General features: G+C 47.9%; 1 protein-coding gene across 2 annotated transcripts in view; it reads left to right on the top strand.

Moving 5' to 3' along the window:
- The first annotated feature begins 1,810 nt into the window (after positions 1-1,810).
- Positions 1,811-19,515, top strand: part of TMEM132B (transmembrane protein 132B) — a 383,755-nt gene continuing 366,050 nt past the window's right edge. For both annotated transcript variants that reach the window (XM_077920013.1, XM_077920012.1), the window contains exon 1: positions 1,811-2,878. Coding sequence is in view for 1 of the 2 variants with exons in the window: in XM_077920012.1 (XP_077776138.1) it covers positions 2,800-2,878 (79 nt within the window). In the remaining variant the exon portion in view is untranslated. The remainder of the gene's footprint in view (positions 2,879-19,515) is intronic.

Genomic DNA, 19,515 nt, shown 5'->3' with positions numbered 1-19,515 from the left:
TTTCTAGAAGAAAAGTACTGGTTTAAAATGTGGCACTTACTGTAACAACTTCATGGTGAGTGTAAAGGGACCCCTGAGCATTAGGTCCAGTCACGGACAACTCTGGGGTTGTGGCGCTCATCTTGCTTTACTGGCCAAGGGAGCCGGCATTTGTCTGCAGACCGCTTCTGGGTCATGTGGCCAGCATGACTAAGCCGCTTCTGGCGAACCAGAGCGGCGCACGGAAACGCCGTTTACCTTCCCGCTGGAGTGGTACCTATTTATCTACTTGCACTTTGATGTGCTTTCAAACTGCTAGGTTGGCAGGAGCTGGGACAGAGTAATGGGAGCTCACCCAGTCGTGGGGATTTGAACCGCCGACCTTCTGATCAGCAAGCCCTAGGCTGTGTGGTCTAGAAGAAAAGCAGTGGATAAAGGGTATAAAATGCATGCAAAATAAATAGGAAATGAACAGGAACTCTCATGGGAATGAGGCCTCCTGGGGGATGCACAGCTGTGCTGTCCAGCAGAGGCGAATAGCTGGGGTGGCTGGTCCCAATCATCTTTTACCTGAAGCAGTTGCCTCACTCTGTCTAATGGTAGAGCCGGTTGGGTCAGAAGTTGCAAGTTGCTCAGCTTGCAAGGCTTTTTGTAGGGGATGACACCTGTGCGGCACGATCTAAAGATGCAGAATTGCAGTTACACTTCCATGCCTGCTTACTTGGGAGTAAACCCCACTGTGTTCAATGAGACTTACATTCCCAAAGTGTGCATAGAGAAGGAGCTTTGACTATGATCTGAGGCTGCACCCTTCCCTGGGAATAAGCCTACAACACAGTGGGACTGAGCCAGGGTCCTTGACCTCAAGGCACTCCCAGCCCGACCGAAAGAGGGGAGATGGTGGGGATCCAACAGAGGCCTTTTGCAGACTCAGATACCCAGGCTCAGCGCTTTCCCTCCACCTCCAGCCAGTGGCGTAGCGTGGGGGGTGCAGGGGGGGCCGGCCGCACCGGGCGCAACATCTGGGGTTAGGGCAAATCCACAGGTTAGGAGGCGCAAATTACTTGCCTTGCCCCGGGTGCTGACAACCCACGCTACGCTACTGCCTCCAGCCTGCCTCCTTTATGGCCTGCCCTCCAGCTTCCCATACACACAAGCCCCACACCAATGCTGCTCCCACCTGAAGGCTTTACTTTGTCCCACTATGCCCAGTGCAAGCTCACTTTTGAGCAAACCAGCGCAAGGACTCAGAGCTGTCTTTTGCAAAGCTCCCACTCTTTTATTTCAAGTTTGCACCCAAATTCTACTCAGAGTAGACCCGCTGAAGCGAATGGAGCTCAGCCAGACTTTCTCCTATCGATTCCAGCGGAGCAGGCCTGACCCGGCCTCCTCCTGCAGCGCCGATCAGCCGCGGCCGCCTGTTTCGTTCTCTGGAAGTCAAGCAGCCGGCGCTCGCTCTATTTGCCAACGAACGAACCGCGTCACGCGTTCACACGACGCAGAGCAAACCCGGAGCGGCAGCCCTTCTCTGCCTGCGATTTCCTCTCCGACTCCGTTTTGTTTTCATCTCTGTCATCCAGAAAGGCGCCCCCCCCGAAATAAAAAATAAAATAAAATAAAATAAATGTGAGACCGGTTTAGGGAAGGGGGAGGGGAAACCTTCATCTCTCTCTCTCCCCCCCCCCATCCCCCCAGGCTGTCCTCCCCCAGGCAAGGAGATTGGCTAAGATAGTTTGTCAATCGCAGCTCTTTCCCCTCCCTCCCCCCCCCCCCCCCTTTCCATGCCATCCCACTCATCTCTGGCTTTTTAGGAGAGAGAGAAAAAGAGAGAGAGAGAGAGAGAGAGAGAGGAGTTTGAATCAGTCAGCAGCCAAGCTGTGAGCGCCTCTCCCCGGCATTTATTCCCACCCCCTAAATCTAATTTAATTGCATTTTTAAAGGGGGTGAGGAATTGGGGGGTGGAGTGGGGGCGCCTGTGCGTGGAAAATGGGAGAGGCATGGAGGAGCCAGCCGACCAGTTGCATCGGGCAAAGTCCCCGCAAGGCAGCCGGCGCCGAGCTGCGCTAAAGACCCGGCGCGCCTGGCAATCCGGATCGCCGCCGCCGCCGCCGCTGCAGCCAAGAAGGAGCTGCTCCGGAGTCGGAAGGAGAAGCTCTGCCCGGGCGGTGTTGTGTTTTTTTGGGGGGGTGGGGAGGGCGGAGGAAGAGGAGGCGGCGGCGGCAGCAGAAGAAGAAACCCCAAATGTTTGGAGGCGATCCGGAGGGGGCGCAGCTTGAATTTTAGGGGTGCAAGCGGAGGAGCGCACCTGACCGGGACCCCGATTCTTCGAAGCAAAAGATCGAAGTCTATTTTTATCTCTCTCTTTTTGCTGCTGCTTTCACGGTTTTATTTATTTCTTTAAAGGGAAAGCTTCATTTGGGATTTAATTTCACCTTCCACGTCTCCTCCCCCGCCCCCCACTTTTCTTCTTCGAGCGAGGAGTGAAGGGGGGAAAGCGCTCTCTCGAATCGCTTTCTTGGGTTCGATTCGGAGCCGCTGAGCAAATCCCTCCTTATCCCCCCCCTTTTTTTAAAAAAAGCACAGGTAGTTTTTGGATTATATGGACTGCAAGCAGGTTGGAAGGCGGACTCCAGAAATGCCTGCCGGGTGAAAAAGAGCCCAAATCTGAAATACGGTTTAAATAAAATAAAATATCTATTGGTCCCCGCCCCGCAACCAGGAAGACCTGCCGGTGTGGCGGTGGGGTGTTTTTTGGAGGAGTTTTGCCTTCGCGCAGCTTTTTCTCTTCAACTGCTTGCCTGCCTTTACGAAGCCCTCACCATGACTTCTCCTGGGCATGGAGCGACGCTTTCCAAAGGCCTTTTTCTGCTGTTGGCGATCGGGGCCCTTCTCGGCGCAGGTAAGACGCAAAAAGTTTGACTCTTAACCTGAAAGTTCTTTTTTAATTCTTTTTTTCCAGAAGTCTTTTTTTTTCATTTGCAGGCAAAGCTGAACGCAAGAGAGAGGGGTGTGTTGGTGGGCGTGTGTGTGTGTGTCTGCCTGCCTTTTGGAGTCATTACTCATCTTCTCCCCACCTGCAAAATGCACTTTTGCAAATATGGAGTGTATTTTTTTTTTGCCTTCCAGAGTAATTGTGTGTGGCTTTCAAAGTTTTATTTTAGGATGCCTTGGAGCGAACTGGACGATGTGTATGTGTTTTTCTTTTTAAGGGTGAGATGCATGCCAAAAACTCCCCACAAACCAGCAAACTAAGTCCTTGGGTATATAATAGGCTGCCTTTGGTGAGAGGAGGGCATGCACTCTGCACATGCTAAAGATGCTCTTTTTCTCTCACGAAGGGTAGGTCTGAAAGTCGCGACTAGGTCAGAGCCTTGTGATACAGAAATAGACAGTGGGGCCCCAGCCAATTAAGTTCTGCTCAAAGTAGACCCAGTGAAATGAATGGACCCAAGTTAGTCATGTCCATTAATTTCTATGGATTTAGTATGACTAGCCTTGGATACATCCCGCTCTCTACAGAATGCGATGCCACTATAATCGAATGCTAGGATTGTAGAGTTGGAAGGGATCCTGGGGGTCATCTAGTCCAACCCCCTGCAATGCAGGAATCTCAGCTAGGTTGCAAGAGCCTTAGTTGTTGATGCTTATCTTGCTTACAACCCCTGTAAGTTGGGTCGATTTTATTATCCCCCTATCACACATGGTGGACTGAGGCCATGAGAAGCTCTCTTGCCTAAGGGCAGTGGGCAGAGCGGAAAGGTGAATGCAGAACCTCCATCGCTTCCATGCTCAGCTAGCTCCCCAGTTGTCATGTCTGTCTGTCTCTTCCTTCCCACCCACACGTGTGAAAATTGCTGCCTTAGCTTCATCTCATATCTCCGGCAATTAAGGGTGCCACTCCCACCTCCCCCGTATATGGCAAAGCAGAAATTCAACAGGTGAAGCCAGCAGCGTAGCGTGGGTTGTCAGCACCCGGGGCAAGGCAAGTAATTTGCGCCCCCTAACCCGTGGATTTGCGCCCCCTAACCTGTGGATTTGCGCCCCCTAACCTGTGGATTTGCCCTAACCCCAGAAGTTGCGCCCGGTGCGGCCGGCACCCCTTGCACCCCCCACGCTACGCCACTGGGTGAAGCTCTCCCCATCTCTGGCTACTGTTTTTGGAAATAAAGCTAGCCTAGGTGCACTGAGTTCTGCTTCAGACTAGAGTTTCGTCCTCCCTGACAGGCTGCTTTTAAAAGTGCAGGGGATAAGGCGTCATCTGCCAAAATAGCTCAGCTGGGAGAGGGTTAGACTGAAGATCTAAAGGTCCCTGGTTTGAGCCTGGGCTTCGAGAAATGCTCCAGTCTAGGGCTTGTGGCTTTGCATGATGGAAGGTCCCAGGTTCAGTCAATGGAGTCTCCAGACAGGGCTGTGAGAGACCCTGTGCAAAACCCTGGGAGAGTTGCTGCCTGCCAGTGTAGACGATGCTGAACTAGATGGACCAGGATTCTGACTTGGCATTAGGTAACTTCCTGTGTAAGGTGGCAACCTTGTTATAAATCACCCCCTTTAAATCACACTGATTTGATTAAAGAAGAAGAAGAAAAAACCACACTGAGAATAGAGTGAGGGCAAGGAAGGAATAGTCAGACTATTTTGATGCTCACCATCTTTTCCAGTGACATTTTTTTATAAGGTGCTTGGTCTTGACCCTGTTTGCTCAGAAGCAAACCACTCCTGGTTTCAGTGGAGTAACCCTTGCAGGTCTTGATTTGCGACGCCTGTTCCCATTTTGCAGCTGGGGACAGCTGACCCTGGGAGACCATATCCTGAACTATGCAAGCTGACTCTGGCCTTAAGGGTCTACATGCCTGATTGACAGCCTTATCCCAAACATGTTTACTCAGAAGTAAACTCCGTTGAGTTCAGTAGGACTCGTTTCCTAGTCTTATTGGCAGGTCTTGGAGACGTGTTACCTTTTCTTACCCATGAAGAATGTCTGAAGAGGCACACGTCCTTCCATCTTTATTTGTGCATGTGTGCATGTAGATATACCCAACTCTCCAATTCTCTGATTCTCTGATATTATGAACACGAATGTTCACAAAGTAACAGCAGCAACAATTTTATTTGTACCCCAACCATCTGGCTGGGTTGCCCCAGCCACTCGGGGTGACATAACCAAAGGCCGATGACAGTCTCTTGGCTTTGCAATCCAAATTTAAAGGAAGGAAGTGAGAAGCAACCAGAGGTGAATATGAAATAATCATAGAATCGTAGGGTCCTCTAGTCCAACCCCTTGCTATGCTGGAATCTCAACTAAAGCATCTATGAGAGATCCACCCAACCTCTGCTTAAAAACCTCCAATGAAGGTCCACCACCTTCCAAGGTTGAACAGTTCTTACTGCCCAAAAGTTTTTTCCTGATGACAGGAAGTTACCTTATATGGAGTCAGACCATTGGCCATCCAGTCCAGTCTTGTTCTGGACAATACTCTGGGGTTTCAGGCAGGGGCCATTCCCACCCCTATGTGGGACCTAGATGCTGTACCACTGAGCCGCAGCCCACAAGCGCAGCTGCAGGTTTATGCTTTCAATGCTTCTGTTCCCTTACAGCAGAATTCCTGTGCGCATTTCCTTGGATGTGTGTCCTGTGGATCGGAGCAGAGCAGGTTTCCTAGTAAATGCACATCCAAGCTGTAAAAGGACTCAGGGATGGGGTGAGCGTTGCGGTTAAGCCAAAGGCTCAGATTAGTAACCCACAATCCTAAAGTGCTCAGCGAGGTCTCTGAACTGTGCTGCAGAATGGCTAGAATGCGCTGCTGTCTGGGAACTTCTCTGGGGTGGGGGTAAAGAAATATGAAGACTTCCCAGCAAGGAAAATATACTGTCTCCTTTCTCTTTACCCCAAGGCAGCATGTCGGGCCACCTCTGCTGCTGCTTTCTCTGAACTGGGCCCTCTCTAGGCTTGCAAATTTCCAACAGGAATGGCAGGGCACGAGGGCAGAAGTGTGCATTCCGACCCTTTCTCTGCAAACCCCTCCACCCACAAAGTGATTGTTCAGGTTTGCTTGTGTCTCCAAGTCTCTCAGTTGTAATGCACAGCTTCACCACTGTGTTCAGTAGGTTGTGGGTGATGTTTCCCAGAGGACTGGAGTTTACAATGACATCTTTCAACGCAATGACTGTTATTTGAGTTTGGCATCTGAGAGTTTTTGTGTTTTGCTGAGTTTCTTTGCAGAGCAGGGAGGCTATTTTTGGGTTTTGTTTTGGTCTTTTCAAACAAGAATGGAGGAGAAATCTGATTTAGTTTGTGTCTAGAAGAAGAAAAATTCAATTTGCACTTTCTGAAACAATAAAAACTCACCCTTCTTTTTCAGCGCACTTCTCCAGCTAAGTAATGTGTACAAAATCCATAAAAGTGTGCCTATAAACATGTATATTATTGAAAATAATGGAAATGTGGATTTATTAGGGGTAATTTCTTTGCAAAATTGTGTATACAAATCTGCATACAAAAATGCATATATTAGGATGAATTTGCACTAATCAATCAAGTTTTTAATGAGGACTTGAAAGAAAAAGATTCCAAACTGACGTAGAAAATGTGAAGAACTGAACTGAAGATTAGAAAATAAAGAAATTCAGGGAATCTGATATTGACATATCCAATCATCACTGCTTTTTAAAAAAATCATTATTACTTTTCATTTACTTTGTATAGTCAAACAGTTACCAACAGTTTTTACACCCTGATTTTATTAGCGAAGGCTATTTCTAAAAGAGAGGATTGGAGCTGCATGGACTTTGATATAGAAATTGAGCTGGCTTTGTCTACGCAGGGGGCGCTTGAAGACTATAGCTATTTTCTGGTGGTATTCAGCGAAAGTTTGGCAAAATCAGGCTCCAGAATCATAGTTGGTTTGGAACCTGCTCCCCAACAGCTTTTTTTGCAATAAACGAAGTGGTGAAGGAACAGTGTGGGATAACTTTAGCTGGATGCAACATCAAGCTAACCTCCCTGCTAACAAATCAAAATGAATGTTCAATAAATAGGCGACATTGCCTAACCTCCCTGCAAACGTGCAAACAAATGCTCAATAAGCTGGTTGTCTGCAAGGGATCTGGGATTATTGGTTTGATTTAATTGGGGATTAGTGTGTCCTTGTCTCCCTGCTTTGCCACAACATTACATGATGCAGCAGGCAGATAGCTCAACAGCAGAGCATGTGCTTTGCACGCAGAAGGTCACAGGTTCAATCCCTGTCATGTAATATCTTTTTTTGTTTTTAAATAAAGGCTTGAATATCAGGTGATTGGGAAGGCCATCTGCCTGGCACCATGGAGAGCTTCTGCCAGTCAGAGTAGTTAGTATAAGGCACTTTTATCTTCTGCAGAAGTGTTCTTACAACAGAAGCACACCTTTTTCGTTAACAAAAAATAGGGCAATAGGCACCTCTGAGAGCAATGACTTATTGCCTCTTACAGCCAAATTCTGAGAGAGTGTAAAAGCATTGCACATCCTTTTTTTTAAAAAAAAGAATTTAGGAACCCCCCAGCCCACACTGAGCCACTATCAGAAGCCTGGAAAACTCTCAGCTTGATAGACCATTGATCTTGCCCACTGGGGAGGCAAAACCTTGTTTTGCTCTTCTGTAGCTTCAGGGCTGCACTTGTTTGTATCTTTTCATCCTGGGGTCCAAGAGAGATGAATGGCTTTTAGTGTTGCTTGTGTGCAGGCTTTGATCATTGTGGTTTTGGTCCTTGGGAGGGTATGTGTGTGCATGCCTGTGACTTTGATGCCGTGTGAGTATTTTGTGTGTGCATGCATTGAGGGCAAAGATGATATTGAGCCTGTGGCAATGGAAGGAGGACTTCCATTGCATTCATTGTAAAGGTTCACAAAATCTCTGGGAACCACAAGGCACTCTGTGTCTGAAACTTCTTCCAGATAAGTTCATCTCCCTTCTCTTTCCCTCTCTCCCTCTCTGCATAATCTACTCTTTACCAAGAGCAAACAACCCCAAAACACACATCAAAATATCTCTGTTAGTTGGTCTCTAAGGTGCTGCTGGACATTTTATTATTATCATTTATTTTGATCAAAATATCAGTGCTTTTTTCTGGGGGGGATGCAGGGGGAGGCATACCCCTAAACATTTTGTGAATCTAAGTTTGGCCTCATTGAGGGGCAGTACAGTGGTACCTCTGGATGCGAACGAGATCTGTTCCGGAGCCCCGTTCGCATCTTGAAGCGAACGCAACCTGCATCTGCGTGGGTCGCGATTCTCCACTTCTGCGCATGCGTGTGATGTCGTTTTAACCACCTGTGCATGCGCGAGTGGTGAAACCTGGAAGTAATGCGTTCCGTTACTTCCGGGTTGCCGTGGGGCACAACCCGAAAATGCTTAACTTGAAGCTACTTCAACCCGAGGTATGACTGTATTTCAATATGAGTAGGAAAATGAGAGTGTCTGTGTCAATTCACCATGAAATCCTGGACAAAGAGGCCATCTCCACCGGTTGGTGGAAGAAAAGCAAAGTTGTGGTGAGGCACACCTCAGAGGGGAGGTCATTCTGTTGGCGGGAAGCTACCACAGAGAAAGCCTGCCCCCGGACCCTGCTCTATAGGAACATTGGAATCTGCCTTCTTTTGAGTTAGGCCATTTGGTTCATCTAGTTCAGTACTGTCCACACTGACTGGCAGCAGACACGATTCCTTCCTAACTTGGAGATTGCCTAGCATGCAGAAAGTCCCTGCAGCTGAGCTATGGCCCTTTCCTCCCTCAGAAAAAGTAGTGATGCCTTGCACATCTTTGTGTAATCAGCACCTGGGCAGAGAACATAGGAAGCTGCCTTAGAGTGAGTCAGACCAATCAAGCATATATAGATTTTGTTGAATAAACAAACATAAGGAAGCTGGTCTTCAAAGGAGGCTCCTGTAGGTGTGCTGCTTCCAGGTGTGCTTCTGACTTGGGGTAGCAGTTAAGAGTGTGGGAGGGAGAGCCAGGATCCCACCTGGACACAGGTGTGAAGCTCATTGCCTGGCACTGGGCCACTCTCTCTTCAAAGCTCACCTTGCAGGGCCAATGTGAGTAAGTGTGGGAGAACCGTGGATGTCGTCCTGAGCTTTTGGGCAGAAGATGGTTGAGAGGCCTTTGCCCTGTGAGCATGGCTCTAAGGCAGTGGTTCTCAAAGGGTGTGGTGCGCTACACTGGCATGGCAGGAGGGCAGGGCAAGCGTGGCAGGAAGATTCAAGGACCACCAAGGAAACATGTAAACATTTCAGGGTAGTGTAGTATAGGATCAAAACAATTTATTTTGGGTATACAGGCAGTAACCAGTATCCATGCTTTTCTTCAAGAGCATTGCTTAGTCTTCTACAGTTCTCCACCACATATTGTTGTGAACAGGGATTTTAAAGTCTGACAAATACGAAAGGTCAGAAAAGAGAAAGGATTCTTTGTGTTGATGAGGAGATGAGAGTTTGTTTGTCTCAAATCAGACCTAAAATAAAAGAGATTACCTGGCAAAAGCAATGAGTTTGTATACAGACTTAAGGTACATAGGTAAGGAGCTCATTCATAATTATATTTTGGGAATGATTCTTGGTCTTATGTAGCTTTATTTTTTTTAAAACTTTCTGGATGTCCTGTGATCATATTACAAAGTAGTAGTGTTCTATGTTATAAATCAAGCACTGCTAGGAGTTGCTTCTTTTTGTGTCCCAATGTATTTCTTATCAATAAAATATTCAGTGTGGCACGAGCAAATATTTATTCTGAAAGTGTGGCCCAAGGAAAAAAGTTTGAGAACCACTGCTCCAAGGTTTTTCTTTCCCAGTGTTTCCATCTGTGTTTGAAAATAAAATGTGTACAGTGGTACCTCAGGTTAAGTACTTAATTTGTTCCGGAGGTCCGTTCTTAACCTGAAACTGTTCTTAACTTGAAGCACCACTTTAGCTAATGTGGCCTCCAGCTGCCGCCGCGCTACCGGAGCACGATTTCTGTTCTCATCCTGAAGCAAAGTTCTTAACTGGGGGTACTATTTCTGGGTTAACCTGAAGCGTCTGTAACCTGAAGCGTATGTAACCCGAGGTACCACTGTACTTCAAAGGTTTGTAAGTCACTTTGAGATGCATGTGAATTCTTTTAATTACAATAAATAAAATATACGTGTGATCAAGGAAAAGAAAAGAGAGCTGGTAACTCAATCAGAGATGCAGTGGGAAACCTCCTCAGACTGGACCCCCCCCCTTATTAAATTAAGGGATTTAGGGGTTATTATAGTATTGCTTTCTGTTACTTCAGTTTTGTACTCTCTCTCTCTGCAGTAACTCTGGATCGAAGCATTTGTAAAAAAAAGTTAATGAATGCTGCTTCCCCTCTTCTCTCTCCTCCTCTCCTTTTTCTGTGGCAAAGGACAAAGTTGATCAGGAGACTGGGTTTTGTGCCTGATACTGGGTATATCTCCCCCCACCCAATTCCTTGCCTTTTCAGCCTGCTTTCCTGAGATCTCTGTGGAATTGCGTCGCCTTCCTGAGCAGAGTGCGCTGGCCGGGAGGTGGTTGTTGCTGCTTTTTCCCCTGTAAAGAATTACTGAGGCGAAACGTTTGCTGATCTATGTTGACAGTCGTCCCCCCCCAATCTCTTTAACGTGATGAAAATCTCGGAAGCCAAGTTGGGTGGCGAGAGAGCCATCCTTCTGCCTTCCTTGAACACAATCCAGTTGTTTGAGGCCTAATGGGCTTCTCGGCTTCCTAAACAGCATTGTTAAAAAAACACACAGCGACGACTAAAGAAAAGATGGGAGAGCCGAACTTAGCTGGCAGCCTTTTGAGGAGACTGAGTTTTGCCTCCTCTTTTTCCTCCCCTTCGGATCTTGGTGCGACCGTGATTTATTTCTGTGTTGCTTCACACTGAGTTTGGGACTCTCTGCTCCTCTTTTTAAGAAACCTGCAGGCTTTCTATTAGCAAGCTGCATGCCTCCCGTCAGACTCCTCGGTTGAGGCACAGATCCATGCTTGTTTGTTCTGAAAGTGTTGCATCAGTTTTTATGCATATGCCTCCTGGACAAACCTAAGTAATCTCTTCCCCCTTCAGTGATTCCCTTCTGTTTTAGAATGGATCAAACATTGTTGAATTGAAGGAAGCATCTAGCCCTCACGGTCACTGAAGATTTTTCTTTTTTTAAAAAGCAAGTGGTACCTGTTTGCGGTTCCAGAAGCTATGTATTGATAAAGCAGAGTGGCTGAGAGCACAATCCAGCCCACATGAGTCACAGCAATGGTTGGTTTACATATGTACACAGGATGTACGTGCAGAGTGCTCACACATGTACACACATTGCTTACTGCACACTTTCTGACTGACATCTAAATATGTGACCTAAACCTCTTCTCACGTAAATACTAAGTTCAGCTTAGTTAGGCTGCAGTGGAACCAATCATGGCTTCCCCCAAAGAATGCTGAGATCTGTGGTTTGTTAAGGGTTTGGAGAGAAATTAGAAGGCCCTTGTTGCCTTCAAAGAGCTACAGTGCTCAGAGTGATCAATCCCTCTTCCCAAGGACTGTTGCTGGATTTAGGGCAGTGCGGGTGGTTCCTCAGCACAGGGCACAAAATTGAGAAGATCCATAATTGAGAAGGTCAATTTTTGGGGTGCCAAATTTTGGCTTTGCTCAGGGCGCCATATTACCGAAGATTGCCAAAGTCCGCCACTGTCAATGACTCTGGGAATTGCAACTCTGTGAGGTGAATAGGGGTCTCCTAACTACTGTCAGGACCCTTGACAAGTTGCAGTTCACAGGATTCTTCCCCATGACTGTTTAAAGCAGTACATTACTGCTTTAATGTGTATAGTGCAGATGGGGCCTGACTTAACTTGGATCCAATGCAATGTCACATGCAGGTCATCAGAAGAATCACGGGTGAACTAACATTTGAAATCAGTGGGACTTGACTGTAGCTAACTTTTAGAGACATGTAGCCTCTTGTTGACAAGTGCTTGTTGGTATTGTAGAAGAAAGCTATGATGATACTGCATGACGTTAAAGAAATCTGCAAATGGTGACCAGGAAAACCTCTGTATCCTCTCAGCCTTGCCAGATCTGTACAAAGGCAATAAAGTCTAGCGCTTTCAACAGCCTTGTCAGTTGCACTCTCTTTATGGGCAGATGGGGATATAGATTTACACCATTTGCTGGTATTCCATTTCCCCCCTCTATGGCTAGTATGTGCTTGAAACTAGTTCAGCATGTTCCTCCCCTCTGCCAACAATTTTAGAGAACTTACCTAGCAAAATTTACTGGGTTAACCATAATTGTGTGATAAGACAGTGACCCAGTTTAGATCCAGAAGGAAATACTAACTGGCTCTTCAGGAATTCAGCCAGTGAGTCTTTCCCAGCCCCACCTGGGATTGAACCTGGAACCTTCTGCATGCAGGACAGAAGCTCTTACCCCTGAGCTATGGCCCTTCCTCAAAGGAAGAGGTCAGATTTCCTACTTCTGGGAAAAGGAACTTTCTGCAATTTCTTCCCATTTTCACCCCCCAGCTTATGAAAAATATCAATTTCTGCTTATCTGACAAAACCAACCATGTATCTCCCTGTGTGTGAAAAGAGTGAATGAGTGAGAACGAGAGCGTCACATGGGGAAACTTTTTCTAATCACAAATCCTCCTGGCAAATTCACAGGTCCCGAGTCGCAAATTACATTTTTCTTCCTCCCAGTGGAGTGCTTGGGCTGGTGTTTTATCAGCTCTTGCTGGGAAATGTAGTGAAACAAAACCCGTAGTAGCCTGGTCCTTGTTGAGACACAGGCCAACCAAATAGATGTGACTGGGGGTGATGGGAGAAGGGAGGGGATTGTAAGAAGACTGAAGCAGGGAAACACACGCAAGGACTCAGTTTCCCCCCAAAGTCTTAGGGGGCATCAAACTATTTTGTCACAAGAGTTGAAAGGAAAATGAGGCAAATGTATGAAGTGGAGGTCAGCCTCTGGGTTGGGGAAGCCTTCCAGATTTCAGAGATGAAGGGAGCTGGTCTGGAGGTCCCGAGGTCCCCATTGTTGGTCGTTGCTGATGCTGTGAGCAAATGGCAAAGGTATTCTTCCCAGGAGGCATCTAGCTGGTTCAGGCCAGGAGTTGGCATGTTGCCAAAGTTCAGTGCCCTGGCATCATCTACTGTAAATGGGTGACCCTTCTGAGTCTGCACCTTCCCCCATGAACACTGGATGTCTTCGTCTGTGAGCTAGTACAATTTTAAATCCCTCACAGTTCCTCTAAAATAGCATTGCTCTAGACAGCCTTTCTCAACCTTGGGTCCCCAGATGTTCTTGAACTACAGCTCCCATAATCCCTGACCACTGGCTGTGCTGGCTAGGAATGATGGGAGTTGTAGTCCAACAGCATCTAGGGAACCCAAGTTTGAGAGGCTGTTCTAGGGTCCTGACCCATCAGGGATGTTGCTGTCCTAGGTAGTTGGCTGCTCAGCTGAGAGGACACCAAGTAAGGCAGTTAGGAGGTCCTGATTTGGAGGAGTGCTGGTTCAGGACCCTGAAGGTTTTGGTCCAGAGGTTCTTGGTGTGAGTTTTGGACCATGGCTAGTGATCATGTGACTTAAGGGCAGCTGCCCGTCCCTGAATTTTAGTACATGATCTGAGGTGGGTTGCCCTACTTGGGAGTGGGCAAACTCCTCCTCTGAGGTGCTGCATCTAGAGAACAATGACTCTGAAAGTTCTCAGTTTGTGGCCATGATATGTGCCGACCAATGCATGGTGACTGCTTGTTGTTACCAGGGGGTCTCAGAGAAGAGACTGCCAAGGATAGCCTCAAGCGGGCTTTGATTTGGCTGCTGTGAAAAGCAAGATACCTGGCCAGAAGGAGCTTTGGGTCTGAGCTAGCAGACCTCACAAGGTGGTTGTGAGAATGAAGAGGGTCAGCCCCTGAGTGTATCTCTGTTCTCCTTGAAGAAAGGGACTCTGTGTTCTCCCTCTAACAGTGTGGTGTGGTGGTCAGAGTAGGACCTGGGACACCAGGGTTCAAATCCCCACTCTGCCATGAAGCTCACTGGGTGACCTTGGGCCAGTGACTCACCCTCAGCCTGACCTACCTCACAGGGTTGTTGTGGTGAGGATAAAGTGTGTGTGTGTGTGTGTGTGTGTGTGTGTGAGAGAGAGAGAGAGAGAGAGAGAGAGAGAGAGAGAGAGAGAGAGAGAGAGAGAAACTAATATGACACCTTGGAGGAAAGGTGAGATAGAAATGTAATAAACAAATAAAATAAAACAGTATCTGAGACAGAGAGACTTTTTTCCAAGGAGAACAGAGCTACAAACAAGGACCATGCCTCTTTGTCCTCACAGCCACCCTGTGAGGTAGGCTAAGCTGTCAATGAATGGGCAAACCCAGTTCACCGCCATACCTTTGCTGAGTTCCCCAGTTTGAAAGCAAACAGATCCACTTCATTTCAAGCTATACTACACACACGCATACCACCTGCCAGCTCATTATAGCAATCTTTTCTCTGACATCCCCATCTTCTCTGGTGTGGGTAGCTACCATGGTGAAGATAGCTTGTGGGTGTACATCTCTGAGCAGCTATGCTTATGGAAATGTACTTTCAAAATGGTTTTGTGCTGCAGATTTAGCTAAACAAAAAGGACATTTTCCTGCTGCTTTTCTGTTTGGCTATTCCCTTGGGGCTCTGGAAAACCAGCACTCTGGTTGCCATGCCAGGTGGTGGCGATGTTTTAATGGACTCTGCTTTCCAACTGGTTTATGAAGAGGCTTGTTGCAGCAGTGGGGTAGACATGGTGGGAGATTCCAGAGCCTGCAGAGGGGCAAAACGGTTTGTAGCAGTGCCCCATGGATGAGCATATATGGACCAGGAATTCTGCTCTAGGGGAAACAGTTGCTAGGGAGTGCCAGAAAAGTGGAGTGTGTGTTGCACATTGACAATGAGGTTTGTATGTTTTTATTTATTTATTTTATTTTATTTATAAATTTACTTACTGCCCTTCATCCAAAGATCACAGGGTGGTTTGCAACATAAAAATGCAAAATGAAAACACAAAATACACAACGTAATAACAAAACAGAAAAAATCCCAATAAACCCCCTCCCACAAATATGTTTAAATAGTCATAGATTGTTTTATCAGCCAAAGGCCTGGTTGAAGAGAATTTTTTTTGCCTAAAGGTGTACAACGAAGGCACCAGGCGATCCTCCCTGGGGAGTGCATTCCACAAATAGAGAGCCACTGCAGAAAAGTCCCGTTCTCATGTTGCCACCCTCCAGACCTCTTGTGGAGAAAACGCATGAAGATGGCCCTCAATTGATGATCACAGGGTCTGGGTAGGTTCAAATGAGGAGAGGCAGTCCTTGAAGTATTGTTATCCTGTGCCGTTTAAGACATTGCTGTTAATCTCACAGAACATTTACGCACGGGCACATGCCCGTTCTATCAGACTTTACAGGACTATTCCCCTAAAGCTAAGCTGGATGGGTTGTGTGACTGTTCTTTTGCCGACACCAGGGGACTGCTTTTCAGCCAGAGGACTGCACTTCCTTCTGGGAGCCTTGAGTCCTATGGAGATGTCTTGGAGAAGTTGGCTGGATTTGGAAGGGGGCTGGGAGGTGACCGGAGCGTTGGAGCTGGATGACCCTGGGTCAGGTCCTGGCATGCTGCTGGAGAGCAGATCAGGACCCCTGGACCCTGAGGCTCGGGGGTGGAGGTTCAGATCCCGGGAAGGGGCCGAGCAGGCTGTCAGAAAAGCATCCCACCCTTGGGTGTCCCAAGCCTAAAACCTGCTTCATGCAGTGAAGCTGACTCCTGCCCTGCCTCCTGCCAGGGAGCAATCCCTCCCTCCTAGGGAGGTGACTTGAAGAAGTCTGATCCGAGGACACATGCCATCAATGGCAGGGTGAACAAGCCTTTCAAAGACAGACAATTCAAAGGAGAGCCCGCTTGCTTGTGAAAAGAGCTGCCTGCCCCTTGCACTTCAAAATGAATATTCGGGATGGGTGTTGCTTGTTGGGATCAACATCTTCACTCACACAGGCAGAGGACCTTCTGAGTAGTTGCACCCATCCTGTGGAACACCATCCCACCAGATGTCAAGGAGATAGGTAACTATACATCCTTTAGAAGATACCCAAAGGCAGCCCTGTATGGGGAAGTTTTTAATGTTTTGTTATGTTTTTGGATAGGATGGAAGCCATGTTTTATACACATTATAATACTGTGACACCAGATGGCGCTGTGTAGTTCCATCTTTCGCCAACGTGAATTTCCCATTTTGAGATTTACAACTCGTTTTCCTGAAACGCTTTGTTGATGTGTTTGGATCCAGTCTGGGGCAACTCAGTCAGATGGGTGGGATAATAATAATAATAATAATAATAATAATAATAATAATAATAATAATAATAATAAAATAATAATAATAATAATAATAATAATAATAATAATAATAATAATAATAATAATAATAATAATTGTCAGCGGCTGCCTCAGGTCCCAGCTCACAAAGGACCAACGCCAGTTGCTCTTTATAAACAAAAGTCTTTATTGTGATTCATTGTTGGTTTGACATCCGTGGTGTGCAGCGCTACGTCTGAGTCCTTAGACCGGCGAAGTCCCGTCTGAATCCGCCCCTCCTTTACACCAGTTCAATACCCGAGCTTTGCTCCACCTCTTCCTTTCCTCCCTCTGCTCCTTTCGCCTCCGGGTCCTCCTGCCCTCTGGGGTCCCAACCCTCCTGGACTCTTCGGAGGCAGATTCTTCTGACTCCTCCCCCTGTCTCCGGCGGGCTTTGGGACCTGGCTCCCAATCCGGATTTTCTGCTGTCCCTCGCGCCTCTACATTTGAACTTGGCGCGCGCGCGCAGCCGCCCACTTTCCTCCTAACGGCTACACTGCTCCCTTCACTGCTTTCTCCTTCCGGGAGGCTGGACGGCCCTGCTCTCTCCTCCGCCCCTCCACTCTCTGACGGAGGCGTGGTCAGTTCTGCCTCACTCCCTCCTCCTGCAGGAGGAGGCTTTTGTTCCAATCTGTGGGATTCTCCCCCCCCCACTGCGCTCTGGTGGGGAAGCTACCCCTGATTTCCAGCTGCCGCTTGGCGACTCCCCACTGGCCCCCCTTGCCCTGACCCTGGGGGCCTCCTTCTGGGAATCTTCTGATTCGCTGGAGAGACTCAGGGAATCTCCCTGGTCACTGTCACACCCTCCTGCGCTCCCCTCCGATTGTTCCCCTTCGCTCTCCATCTCCTCCTTCTCCTGTGGCTCAGTCCCTGAGCCCCTGACAATAATAATAATAAATAATAATAATAAATAATGGAGTAGGACACCTCTATTTTCATTGGAGAAATGTTGGATGGTATCGCATTCTCTCCTAGCTCTGACATACCTGTTGAACCTGTGCCCTGCAACCTGACTTATGCACTGCTCTTCCTTATGCCTTAAAGCTTTTGGTAGAAATGGTGCGGAGAATCCCCATTTTCTGCCCTACAGTGAGAGCTGGGGCTCTGGGCAGCCTTCAGAGAGGCACCCCCCCCCGGGTGTGCGTGCAGAGACAGAGACAAAAGTGGATGAAGGAATGAGTGTGAATTTCACCTACTGCTGGTCTCTGCGCACACACCCTCACCCCTCTCCGTCCTGGCCAGCATGAGGCATGATCAGAGTTCAAGGACGCATTCTGCCCAGGCAACAGCACTCAAGAAGGGTGCACAGCAGGGCCTGTGAGAGGGGTAGTTCAGGTAGGTTGTGGCCTGGGGAGAGCTCTGAGGGCCATGTAGAGAAGCCTGCAAGGCCACTTTTTGCCCCTTATACCTGTAGTCTGAGGGACGCGGGTGGCGCTGTGGGTTAAACCACAGAGCCTAGGACTTGCCGATGAGAAGGTCGGCGGTTTGAATTTCCGTGACGGGGTGAGCTCCCGTTGCTCGGTCCCTGCTCCTGCCAATCTACCAGTTCGAAAGCACGTCAAATTGCAAGTAGATAAATAGGTACTGCTCCGGTGGGAAGGTAAACGGCGTTTCCATGCGCTGCTCTGGTTTGCCAGAAGCGGCTTAGTCATGCTGGCCGCATGACCCAGAAGCTGTATGCTGGCTCCCTCGGTCAATAAAGCGAGATGAGTGCTGCAATCCCAGAATCGGCCATGAATGGACTTAACAGTCAGGAGTCCCTTTACCTTTACCTTTACCTGTAGTCTAAGTTATGCTTAGCCAGAGGGAAAAGTGGGTGAAGCACTGAATGCTAACTTCCATCAGCGATATTTTAGCACACAAAATTAGGAGGGTTCTAATGGGAAGGGCTGTAGCTCAGTGGTGGAGCATCTGCCTTACATGCAGAAGGTCCCAGGTTCTGCCCTCGCCGCCCACAGCTAGGACTGGGCAAGAACCTGTCTGAAATCCTGGAGAGCCAATGCCAGTCAAACGATACTGAGCTCGATGGACCAATGCTTTGACTTGGTATAAATCGGCTTCCTGTGTTCCTTTATATTTGTATACACACACACACTGTGCTCCATCCAGGAGGCAGCCCCAGATCGCTGCAGCACAAATTGGGTCCACACAGGGTGATCCAGGCAGCAAGGAGAGGCAAGGGCGAGAAGATAATACTTGCAGGTAGCCTCTGTGCATCTCGCCCCTCTCCTTCTGATGGCATGTTTATTGCACAATAAAATACTGGGCGAGGCATCTCCTTTGGTTCAGGACCTGGACACGGGTTGGTTGGCACTGGAGAGTCCTGGGTTGGATCGGGCTCCAAACTGGATATGGGGTTGGGGGATGCATAGCCCTAGCCATTCAGCCCCCAGGCCTGCATTTCTTTAACTCCACTTTGGAGTCTGCAACCCAGGGGGACAGAGAGCCAGGAGAGGTGGTGGCGGCGCTGGGGGAGACTTTTGCCTACACTTGTGTTTTTTTTTAAAGCTGAGCCGATAGGTCTTTGGCTGAAGGTCTCTAGAAATAGTAGAAAAAGTCCACATTGCCATGGTGTTTCATTTTTTAATTATCATCTTCAATTTGTCAAGCTTGGTCTTGGAGTGCTGTTTGCCAAGATCTGACTCTTTAGCTGATCAATATTCCCTTCTCCAGGTCTTGGGGCTCTGAAATAGTTACATAAAAAAATCGATGGTGTCCAAATTGGATTTGGTGCATTTTATGATTGGGGATGATACGGCTTTGAAGAGACTTTTCTCTCGTTCTCTCTGAGAATCTTGCTGCCTATGCAATGAGGGTGGTGCCTTTGTGGACCAGATACTCACCCTGGCAACGCCTCGCCCTGCTCTCCATCAAAGCACCCCGGTCCCCTTCTGATTTGGCCCTAATTCCCAACATCTGGACATGACGTCACTCCAAGGTGCAGCCCAGTGATAGTCAAGAACATGTAAGCATGTGGCCTTTACTGCATCTTCTGCTGGGGACGTTGCAGAGTTAATTATGGGATAATAATGGATGAAGGGGCTAATTGGCTGTGTTTCATATCTCTAGCTCTGCTATTTAGCATGTTTTTTTATAAAACCGATGACATATTATTGTATTGACAGGCATGCAAATCTGCC

Source organism: Podarcis muralis, chromosome 16 (assembly GCF_964188315.1).
Source record: "Podarcis muralis chromosome 16, rPodMur119.hap1.1, whole genome shotgun sequence".
Classification (NCBI taxonomy): domain Eukaryota; kingdom Metazoa; phylum Chordata; class Lepidosauria; order Squamata; family Lacertidae; genus Podarcis; species Podarcis muralis.
The sequence above is the reverse complement of the archived record's forward strand: the minus strand, read 5'-3'. Positions and strand labels throughout refer to the sequence as shown.